Consider the following 12,001-nt stretch of genomic DNA (forward strand, 5'->3'; position numbering starts at 1 on the left):
CACCGCCCGCCCGTGCGGCACATGTTACACATCAAGCGCACATACAATCGAACCACACATGCAAAAACACATTCCCCAGGCACACCAAAAACAGAGTGCGCACACACATAAAACTTTCTACACAACACAATACATAACCCTGCAGCGCATGGGCAAGCACCGCCCAGTTGCGCGCCCTGGATCACTAACTCAAGCACACCCTCCTCCAAACACATTCAATACAATTAATAACATAAAACACACGCACAATATAATAATCACACTCCCACACACATTTGGTCAGATGTTCCAGTCTCATCCACAACTGTCATCATGTCACGCAGACACTTTAAGCCAATCTCTGCGGAACAAGTGATTGACTGACAACCTAAACAGGGTTGGAAGTTGGAACCCTGTGACATTATTAAGCTCAACTGCACCATATCAAGTTATTTAAATGTGGATTAAAATCTATTTTTCTCTTTGAAACCTGTTTTTACAATAGCTGTAGTACAAACACCATATTTGCAGAGGTGTAAAGTGTACTGATATATCCTACTCAAGTAGAAGTACTGTTACTTGATTGAAATTGTCCTCAAGTACAAGTAAAAAGTAGTTAAATTCATTAGCACTCAAAGTAAAAGTTAGTTACTTTCACCCCCCACGTGTATTTTTGGTAATAAATCTTGCCACGGTTCCGTAGTTTGCATACAGTAAACATCTCATTTACTTAAAAAAGAAAAGACCAAATCTTGCACAACTGGAACTTCCCAAAGGCATCTAATCATAATAAAATTTGTCAAAATACATTTTAAAAAAACAATGACCCCAATAAATTCAATTTCAACAAAAAAAGATTATCAAACTAAGTATAGCTACATTTAGGAACTGTAAATCCGTGCCATGCCAAATGTGCCATGTGGGTAACAAGGTAATATAGGTATAAACCCCAACCTGAACCCAAAAAAGTGGTGGGGTGATGGGCGCTGATGAGAAATGAACATTGAACGGTCTTCAATGTTCAATGAGACTCAACCATCCATTTTCAGATCCCCTTGTTCTTGTTTTTCAGGGCCGCGGGGGTCTGCCGGTGCCTATCTCTGGCTCACACTGGGCACAAGGTGGGGGTACACCCTGGACAGGGCGGCAGCTTAACATCTGTTGACTTGTTGCTACTGCCATCATCATTCTGTTATCATTGTTCTGGTTACTGGTTTCGTTATGCTTGTGCACCGTCTTCAATAACCATGTTACTGGTCAAACATCTTCCACTGTGCATTTGTGTTTGTTTGTTTGCTAGCAGCTAACTCACCACCATTTTGACAGCAGCACTTCCAGGTTTGCAGGAAACCAGAGGGACTAAACCAAGTAATGTAAATAGGGGTGTTTGGTGGGCTGGTGTTGGGAAAAAAAAATTGTACAGGAGTGTTTGTGTAATATTTTGTTTGTTATGTATTTTTAAAACATTGGAGGTGAATGAATTAACATTAATTTATTATCAATTATTGGATAATTCATGTTATTTGTATGAATTTATTTTGATATTGAGTTAATTGATTTTGGATTGGGTTTGGTTTGCCTGTGGGAGGAGTTACAGGTATAGACTGCCTATAAATGGAGGCTCACTCAGTGAGACACCCTGAGTGAGCAACTGGTAAAGCTGACAGCAAAACAAACAGAGGGTAAAGTAGATATGTTCAGGATTTGTAAAATGTAGCCTGGGATCCCAATGCCCTTCTCTTTTGTGTTTGCTCAGTTTTTGGTTTTCTGTTTTGGCTGTAAATATGTTACACCAGCCAAAGAAGAAAAATAAATAGAAAAAGTTTAAACTGAATTCTGCTCTGAAATCTGAAATCCCATAACTCTTGAGTGCACTTAGGGTCCAAACAATAACAAAACACCAGAAATACAAATGAAGCCTCAATTATACGATGAAAAAAACAAAAGGTTTACAGTATATGTAAACATGACTAACTGAAAACAAATGGCAAAGGGTTATGCATTCCACTAGTCTTTTCACTACAAAGAGTAACCAATATTTGTGTCAATTATTTTGCACAAATAATTCTAGTCCCCGATATATACAAAACCCAATCACAGAACCAGTCCAATTATATATTCCCATATGGCAATCAACATTTCAAAACTTTACAATGTCCTAAGCAATAGGGCTGTATGTAATATAGTCCACAAATGACTGGATACTCAACATGTAAATCAACAAATAAGAAAGTGTGCAAGTTATAAAAATCCTCTCGGAAATAAGCCATTCATTATGTTTTAGCAGCAATTGATTTGAAACATAATGGCGGACTGAGTAAATGTTACATCACTTTAAGCCCTCGAGGAAAATGTAGACAACATAATGGTTATCTATAGGTTTGTGAACGACAAGACACCTGAGCAAAATGTTTCAAAGAAAAGAAAGCTCAGCACAAAGAGGAAATGCTTGTACATGTCTTACCTCCTCAGATGTTCTCCTCCTATCAGGTAGAACCAGTGTGTTAGCATGACTTCCAGGGACTATAGTAGATCCAATACTCATCCTGGGTCCAACCAACATGTAGCGTTTATCTCCTGATCTGTACTGGATGCTGTGACACAGTGTCCCATCATAGTTTGGCTCCTGCAGATATTTAGAAGTATAGTCTGTGGATTTGGAGCACTGCATTGCAATCAGCACGATGATGCTGATGACAAAAAGCAGTGAAACTGCTCCCAGAGTGATCATCAGGTAAAAAGTCACATCACTGTCTTCATCATCTTTAGCTGCACTTTGAACATCAGAGGCTGCAAAAGCCTCTTTGGGCTCCACCACTTTGACCATCACAGTAGCTGTTGCTGACAGTGACACGTTGCCATTGTCTTTGACCAGTATGAGCAGTTTGTGCTCAGCCTCGTCTGTCTCTGTGAATGAGCGAAGTGTTCTGATCTGTCCTGTATAGCGGTCCAAACCAAACAGACTGTGGTCACTCACTTCCTGCAGTGAGAAGAGCAGCCAGCCGTTATATCCTATATCAGCGTCATAGGCTCGGACTTTGGTCACCAAGTGTCCTGCGTGGACATTGCGGGGAATGTCCTCCACACCTTCAGCAGAGCCGTTGGAGCTGACTGGATACAGGATGACTGGAGCGTTGTCGTTCTGATCCAGAATGAACACGTGGACTGTGACGTTGCTGCTCAGTGACGGAGTTCCAGAATCTGTGGCAACAACTTGGAACTGGAACGTTTTCACAGCCTCAAAGTCAAAACTCTTCAGAGCAACAATGTCTCCAGTTTCTGAATTTATGTTTAGGAATGACGTCAACTTATTTCCATCAATTTGTCGTAAAATATGATAAGAAATAATGGCATTATCACCTTCATCGCGGTCAGTGGCTTTCACTGAAAACACAGTTGCTCCTGGGCTATTATTCTCAACTATATAAAATGTATAAGGGCTCAATAAAAATTGTGGACGGTTATCATTTACATCAGACACTACAACGCTTATAGTTCTCTCTGTTAAATATGAGCGTTCACCTGAATCTTTTGCAACAATTGTTACATCATATTTTGAAACTGTTTCCCTGTCTAACTGTGACGTGGTCACAACAGCGTACATATTGTCTTGTAATGAAGGAGATAATGTAAAAGGAAAGTCTTGTTTAATTGTGCAAATAACTTTACCATTGATTCCAGAGTCTAAATCAGTCACACTGATAAGGGCTACTGTAGATCCTATTTTTGAATCTTCACTTATTGAGCTTGAAAATGACGTCACATCTATCTCAGGTGCATTGTCATTCACATCAATAACAGATATAATTACAATTTTATCTGTTGTTAGTGGAACTGGTCCTTTATCTGAAGCTTGAATGTCTAATTCATAACTGCGGCTTTTCTCAAAATCTAATTTACCTTTCACTTTGATTTCCCCAGTGTTTTCATCTATACTAAAGAGTTTCATTAATTTTGAATCCACATCTTTTCCAAATAAATATATTATTTCACTGTTAGCTCCCTGATCCAAATCAGTTGCATTTACCTGAATGACTACTGTGTCCACAGGGACATTTTCTTTAACTGTAACAGAGTAAGACTCCTTTGTGAACACAGGTGAGTTATCATTAACATCCAGAACGTCAATAATTATATTTATATCACCTGATTTGGCGGGTTTACCTCCATCAATAGCCGTCAGACGCAGTTTAAGCTGTCGCACTGTTTCTCTATCCAACTGTTTCTGCAGAACTAAAATCGGCATCTTCCGATCCTCACCCCTGTCCTTCACTTCCACTCTGAAATGATCATTATGGCTCAGTTTATAGTGCTGAACACCGAGCAGGCCTACGTCTGGATCCTGTGCAGCTTGGAGTTGAAAACGCGCTCCAGGAGAAGCGGACTCGGAAATTTCAAGCCTTTTTTCTTTTTCTGGAAAAACAGGCGCATGGTCATTGATATCTAATATTTCCACTGTTACATAATGGATCTCTAGTGGGTTTTCTAGTACGGTCTTTAAATTAATCAAACACGGGGTTGTGCGTTCGCACGTCTCCTCCCTGTCTATTCTTTGTTTCAAATACAGGACCCCGTCATTCTGATTGACCTCGAACAGGGGCTCAGATGAGCCTGCCACAACGCGATATCCTCTGTTTCTGAGAGCATTCCTGTCCAATCCCAAATCTTTAGCTATATTTCCGACAACAGTTCCCTCTTGAACCTCTTCAGATATGGAATACCTGATTTGTGCCAAAGCTCCGCTCCACAAAATGTCCCAAAGCAGCATGAAAGCAAGCCACCACCGCGCCTCGCTCCGTCTTCTTTGTTCCATGATGGAACACAAAACAGTCCATTGACGTGTTGTGGTTTTAAATCCAGTCGATAAGAGCCGACCAAAACCGACACAAAACGTGTGTGGAAAGAAGCTGCAGAGCTTGGTGTACAATCCTGACCGTAGGAAGCGATGTGATGCAGAAATGATTAAAAAAAAAGGCAGGCGCTGTTCAATAGAAGCAAATGACGTAAAAACACCTCGTACAATCCTATAAACATAACCTACACTGACACCAAGTGTCCAAACATATTACCACAAGGGGGAGTAATCACTTAAAATAGTTTAAAAAGTATTCATTCATATATAAAATTTTTATAATCGACTGAATGTTGCTAAGCATATTAAATAATTTGTGCCTATCACAATCCTTTAGAAAAAACACAAATACAAAAAGGCTATTGGACCACAACACCATATAGAAATCAAAGCACTGCATATTAAACAGGGTTTATCAGCTCAAATAAAATACACCTACGCAATATACAAATAATTTAGGACCAAAAGTCTAAAGATTCATGCAGTTTATACCTCATACAGCAACGTTTGGAAAGGAAAAGCTTTGCAGAAGTTTGAAATGGTTATTATTATTAATAATAATATTAACAATAAAAACAATAACAACAATAATAATAATAATAATAATAATAATAATAATAATAATAATAATAATAATAATAATAATAATAATGCATTGGATTTTATTTAGTGCTTTTAATTGACACTCAAAGTGCTTTACTTTGATGTGCATTATTCGTTCATTCCACACAGTGATGGTAAGCTACAGTTTGAGCCACAGCTGCCCTGGGGCAGACTGACAAAAGCGAGGCTGCCATAGTGCGCCATCGGCCTTTCCGACCACCACCACCAACACTCACACACCACATTCATGCTAGACAATGTGGGTGAAGTGTCTTATCTAAGGACACAAAGAAACTGCTTCTCAAGCAAAAACAAGTAACACTGCAGAATATGTTGCGCATTGACTTAAAAAAAAAATAAATAAATAAACGCTTGAAGATTTCAGCACCAAGGACAGCGACAGTCTGGTCTCAAGCTCTCAGACACGTTTAGTGAATATCCTGTGCACAAAAACTGTAAATACATTAAGATACTTAATTATTTAAATGTTTATGAAATTTCAAGTAACCCATAAAAAAATATCATTTTGTTTTAATTTAAACTAAGAACCTTTAGGGAAAAATTGTAGAAACTGAACTCAAAGTGTGCTATGTGTTAAAAGCAGAGATGGTTTAATGATAGTCAATGTACACAGGTTATCTTAAAATATAAGATTTTAAGTATTTAAAAAAAATAAAAATAAATAAATATTTCTATGGAAGTCCATTCCCAACAATAAAAAAAAATAAATAAAAAATAAATAAAAAATAAATAAATAAATAAATAAATAAAAAAAAAAAAACGCAGGAAAAATAAAACAATGATAGTAAAAAAAAAAAATACAAGTCATAATTATGAGATAATTATTCATAATTATGAGATGCTAAGTCATAATTATAAGATACCATCTCATAATTATGCCTTTGGTGACTGTGTTCACACTCACGTTCAAGCTGTTTTTGAAACACTGACTCTCACAGGAAATGTGCATGTTTTAACACCCCACAGGAATCTAAAAGTGAGCTTCATGAGGGTTATGTGTACTTGTGCATGACAACGCAGTGAAATAATGTGAACTGTGTTTCTATAAAATCAGTCACATCAGTTGATGCACTGTCAGTAATTTTCCTGGCCATCCAACATTTTTGGTGCATTTGTCTGTCGTCGTGTTGCCTGTCAGACATTTGCAACTGATGGAAAATAAAGGTCTATAAAGGTCTATAAATGCTGCCACTTGAGTCTCATCTGTCTTACTTCATTTCTTCCACTGTTGGTTGATCTGTAGCTTTCTCTCCAGGGTGTGGAGGCTGATTCTGATTTAAGGAGATTCCTCATAAACAACTCCAATTTGAAAGTGATGACTTCTTTGATGATGTCTGTAAAGATTTTTCTCAGCCCCTTCCAACTAGCTTTGGCGCATCACATGGAAGACCATTTGGACCTTTAAGACAGTATCTCCACATTAATACTTAGCATTACAGAATTTTGAGATACTATCTCATATATCTGATTTAGTATGTCAGGATGTTAATTTGTTATTGTTTTTTTTTTACTGGCAGGAATGGGCTTCCATACATTTCAGCCCCAATGAGTGGAGACAAATGTTTTTCTTTAATTGTTTTCTTTAATAATGTTACACACCTTTAAAATACCATTTAATGTAATTAACTTGATTGAGAATGCACAAAGAAAGGCACTAATGAACAGATGGTTTGCAAAATGATCTTACCTCCTCAGATGTTCTCCTCCTATCAGGTAGAACCAGTGTGTTAGCATGACTTCCAGGAACTATAGTAGATCCAATACTCATCCTGGGTCCAACCAACATGTAGCGTTTATCTCCTGATCTGTACTGGATGCTGTGACACAGTGTCCCATCATAGTTTGGCTCCTGCAGATATTTAGAAGTATAGTCTGTGGATTTGGAGCACTGCATTGCAATCAGCACGATGATGCTGATGACAAAAAGCAGTGAAACTGCTCCCAGAGTGATCATCAGGTAAAAAGTCACATCACTGTCTTCATCATCTTTAGCTGCACTTTGAACATCAGAGGCTGCAAAAGCCTCTTTGGGCTCCACCACTTTGACCATCACAGTAGCTGTTGCTGACAGTGACACGTTGCCATTGTCTTTGACCAGTATGAGCAGTTTGTGCTCAGCCTCGTCTGTCTCTGTGAATGAGCGAAGTGTTCTGATCTGTCCTGTATAGCGGTCCAAACCAAACAGACTGTGGTCACTCACTTCCTGCAGTGAGAAGAGCAGCCAGCCGTTATATCCTATATCAGCGTCATAGGCTCGGACTTTGGTCACCAAGTGTCCTGCGTGAACATTACGAGGAATGTCCTCCACACCTTCAGCAGAGCCGTTGGAGCTGACTGGATACAGGATGACTGGAGCGTTGTCGTTCTGATCCAGAATGAACACGTGGACTGTGACGTTGCTGCTCAGTGATGGAGTTCCAGAATCTGTGGCAACAACTTGGAACTGGAACGTTTTCACAGCCTCAAAGTCAAAACTCTTCAGAGCAACAATGTCTCCAGTTTCTGAATTTATATTTAGAAAAGACAATATATCTGGACCTCCGCCTCTTGCTATATTATATAAAATAACAGCATTTTCATTCACATCATTGTCTTTAGCGCTCAGTGAAAATATAGACTTTCCAGCAATGTTATTTTCTAACAAATAAAACTTTAGAGGACTCTCTGAGAACTGTGGTCTGTTGTCGTTTACATCTGATATATGAATGATCAGATTTCTGACAGTAGACAATGGAGGCTCACCACAGTCTGTAGCTTTCACTGATATTTCATAATAAGTCACCTGCTCTCGATCCAAGAATCCTTTCGTAACAACTGAATATGTATTTTCCTTATATGAAGGTTTTAACTCAAAAGGAACATTTTCAGACAAACTTGAAATAATTTTACCATTAACCCCTGAGTCTTTATCAGATACACTGATTAGTGAAATCACAGTCCCAGGCTTTGAATCCTCAGGCACTGTTTTTGACAATGATGTGACTTCTATTTCTGGTGCATTATCATTAATATCTTTTATTTTTACAATTACTCTGCAACGGCTTGTTAATGGAGGAGAGCCTTTATCTGAAGCCTGCACATCGAGCCTGTACATGTCTGAATCTTCATAATCCAACGGCTCTTTTAATGTTATTTTTCCATTTAAACTGTCTAATTCAAATTTATCATAAACCTTACGTGCTAATGTTTTACTTAGACTGTATTTTATTTCCCCGTTTGTCCCTTCATCTGGATCTACTGCTGACAGTTGTGCAATAATTGTACCAACTGAAACATTTTCGAATATTTGTATAATATATGTATCCTGGCTAAATTTTGGAGGATTGTCATTCATATCAAGAACAGTAATAGAAATATTAAGTGTTCCTGATCTTGGGGGTTTGCCTCCATCAATAGCTGTTACAAGAAGCTGGTGTTTATTCTTTTGTTCCCTGTCTAAGGACTTCTTCAGCACTAAAAATGGGATTTTTTCCTCATCACTTGGACTCATCTCTATATCAAAGAGATCATTTGTTGTTATGGTATAAGTACGAACAGTGTTTATCCCACTATCTGGATCACGTGCATTGTGGAGTTCAAATCTGGTCCCGGGAGTCGCATGCTCAAATATTTGAAATGCTTGTTCATTTTCAGAAAAAACAGGAAAATTATCATTTATATCTGTAATTTCTACAATAACATAATGGATTTCCAACGGATTTTCGACTAGGATTTTAAGCTCTATTGTACATGCGCCATTGCCGTGACACATTTCCTCTCTGTCAATTTTTTTACGAACCTGCAAGGCACCATTGTCCGGGTTCACGTCAAAATAAGCGTCCTTGGATCCCGACACAACACGCAACCGTCTGTCCATCAGGGAGCTTTTATCCAGACCGAGATCCTTTGCAACATTTCCAACAGATGCCCCCTCTCTCATCTCCTCAGGGATAGAATATCGCAGTTCAGCCGTCGCCTCTCGTCCAAAAATCAGCATCAGACAAAGCTGGAACACAAGCCAGAGGTGTCCGCTCCATCCTCTCTGCTTTTCTCTCCCCATTCTTCTTAAAGCGCTCATTTACTCACAAGATCATCACCTGCTCCGTTCAACGCTGACCATCCGACCATCTACAGATGCTGTTTAGGAAACACGACTGTCTCCCTTTACGCGTCCGTCCTCAGCTCGCAAACAAAGGGTGGTTTTAAAGGGGAGGAACCCTTACCCAGCAATAAATGATATAACACTGACGCCAAGTGGACTAAGTCTAGCAGATTTCTCATTTCAATGAAGATAAATACAAGTTAAGATCACATAAAATAAGATTAACTTGCAAAGCGATCAAAAATAAGGTCGAGACTCTTTGTTATTGATTTTTCTAACCCCAATTACTTTTTTCTTAAACAAAACAATAAATATAAGCTTCATTGGTCTAAATGTATTGTTAAAAGGTAAATACAAAAGTAGTACATTTTTTTTTTTAATGATTTGCAGCACAATGTTGGTAATCCTTCCACTTAGCACATAGCAGGACTTTAAATGTGTTCAAATAAGTGAATCTTTCAAAACATTCAATCAAAAGCAGGTGTGTAACTGCATGATATAACTTCTCCTTGTCAAAATTGTTAATTCTAAATAAATAAAAAAAATTAAAATAAAAAAAGCGCCGAATAATCTTTTTTGAAAATCAATGAATTGAATGAGGTTGGTTATTAAAAAAATGTTATAGCATAATAAAAGTATCAGCCTTTCTCGACTGACTCCAAAACGGATAGTATAAAATATGCTGGCATAATTTGTCACTAATCCTGGCTACTCAGTATTTGTAATTCAGTATAACAAACATGATCAAACAGTAATTCTTGGAAAAAGAAAAAAAAAGAAAAAGAAATTCTTGATATCAAAATGGGGCCAAGAGTCAAAAAAAAAAAAAAAAAGGTTGGAAACCACTAGCTATGACACTGAAATCTGGTATAGATATTATATTAAGCAGTGACTTTCTTTATAATCGCGACCAGTCACAGCCGGTAAATTCGGACCCAGATGCAGGACTCAGGTAGACACAGAGTTGTGGTGAAGTAGTCTTTAGTCTAATAAACATGTAACAATTAAAGGTACAGGACAGGCACACGAGGACTATAAGGTGAGGGTCCCAGCGCATTCTTGTGGGGTCCAATAAACCCGCACAGGCGGAGGAATTCCTGCAGCACTCTCCCGTGTGCGTCACGCCTGTGACGTCCTGATTGTATAAGGTATTGGTGTCAGTGCGCATGCTCATCCACCCTTAAAGCAAAGCAAAAACCACGCTGCGCTCACAACAAGCATAACACTGACCGACAATGAACTCAAACCACAGCCTCACAACAACGACAAACCGACACAGACGCGCATCACGAGCGGACTTAAAAAAAAAGATAACTGATGTCACGAGTGGTCGCAGAAAGCACCGCCCGCCCGTGTGGCACATGTTACACATCAAGCGCACATACAATCGAACCACACATGCAAAAGCACATTCCCCAGCCACACCAAAAACCAGAGTGCGCACACACATAAAACTTTCTACAACACAATACATAACCCTGCAGCGCATGGTCAAGCACCGCCCAGTTGCGCGCCCTGGATCACTAACCCAAGCACACCCTCCTCCAAACACATTCAATACAATTAATAACATAAAACACACGCACAATATAATAATCACACTCCCACACACATTTGGTCAGATGTTCCAGTCTCATCCACAACTGTCATCATGTCACGCAGATACTTTAACCCAATCTCTGAGGAACAAGTGATTGACTGACAACCTAAACATGGTTGGAAGTTGGAACCCTGTGACATTATTAAGCTCAACTGCACCATATCAAGTTATTTAAATGTGGATTAAAATCTATTTTTCTCTTTGAAACCTGTTTTTACAATAGCTGTAGTACAAACACCATATTTGCAGAGGATGTAAAGTGTACTGATATATCCTACTCAGGTAGAAGTACTGTTACTTGATTGAAATTGTCCTCAAGTACATGTAAAAAGTAGTTAAATTCATTAGCATTCAAAGTAAAAGTTAGTTACTTTCACCCCCCACGTGTTTTTTTTGGTAATAAATCTTGCCACGGTTCCATAGTTTGCATACAGTAAACATCTCATTTACTTAAAAAAGAAAAGACCAAATCTTGCTCAACTGGAGCTTCCCAAAGGCATCTAATCATAATAAAATTTGTCAAAATACATTTAAAAAAACAATGACCCCAATAAATTCAATTTCAACAAAAAAAGATTATCAAACTAAGTATAGCTACATTTAGGAACTGTAAATCCGTGCCATGCCAAATGTGCCATGTGGGTAACAAGGTAATATAGGTATAAACCCCAACCTGAACCCAAAAAAGTGGTGGGGTGATGGGCGCTGATGAGAAATGAACAATGAACGGTCTTCAATGTTCAATGAGACTCAACCATCCATTTTCAGATCCCCTTGTTCCTGTTTTTCAGGGCCGCGGGGGTCTGCCGGTGCCTATCTCTGGCTCACACTGGGCACAAGGTGGGGGTACACCCTGGACAGGGCG

The 12,001-nt window shown here is 38.7% G+C and overlaps 2 protein-coding genes across 3 annotated transcripts in view; both read right to left on the bottom strand.

The window, feature by feature from the left end:
• LOC114470587 (protocadherin alpha-C2-like) overlaps nt 1–9,611 on the bottom strand; it is a 171,065-nt gene extending 161,454 nt beyond the window's left edge. For both annotated transcript variants that reach the window (XM_028458841.1, XM_028458847.1), the window contains exon 1: nt 7,143–9,611. In XM_028458841.1, coding sequence (XP_028314642.1) covers nt 7,143–9,512 — 2,370 coding nt within the window. In that variant the 5' untranslated portion in view covers nt 9,513–9,611. The remainder of the gene's footprint in view (nt 1–7,142) is intronic.
• Nucleotides 2,393–4,920, bottom strand: LOC114471500 (protocadherin alpha-8-like). Its single transcript, XM_028460339.1, has one exon. The coding sequence runs from the start codon at nt 4,790–4,792 to the stop codon at nt 2,393–2,395; it is 2,400 nt and encodes a 799-aa protein (XP_028316140.1). The 5' UTR covers nt 4,793–4,920.
• Nucleotides 9,612–12,001: the final 2,390 nt, after the last annotated feature.

The sequence above is a fragment of the Gouania willdenowi genome, chromosome 10 (genome assembly GCF_900634775.1).
Source record: "Gouania willdenowi chromosome 10, fGouWil2.1, whole genome shotgun sequence".
Lineage (NCBI taxonomy): Eukaryota > Metazoa > Chordata > Actinopteri > Blenniiformes > Gobiesocidae > Gouania > Gouania willdenowi.

Excerpts from the sequence above, each read along its gene's own strand:
- LOC114471500 (XM_028460339.1), bottom strand. The coding sequence starts at position 4,792 with ATGGAACAAAGAAGACGGAGCGAGGCGCGGTGGTGGCTTGCTTTCATG.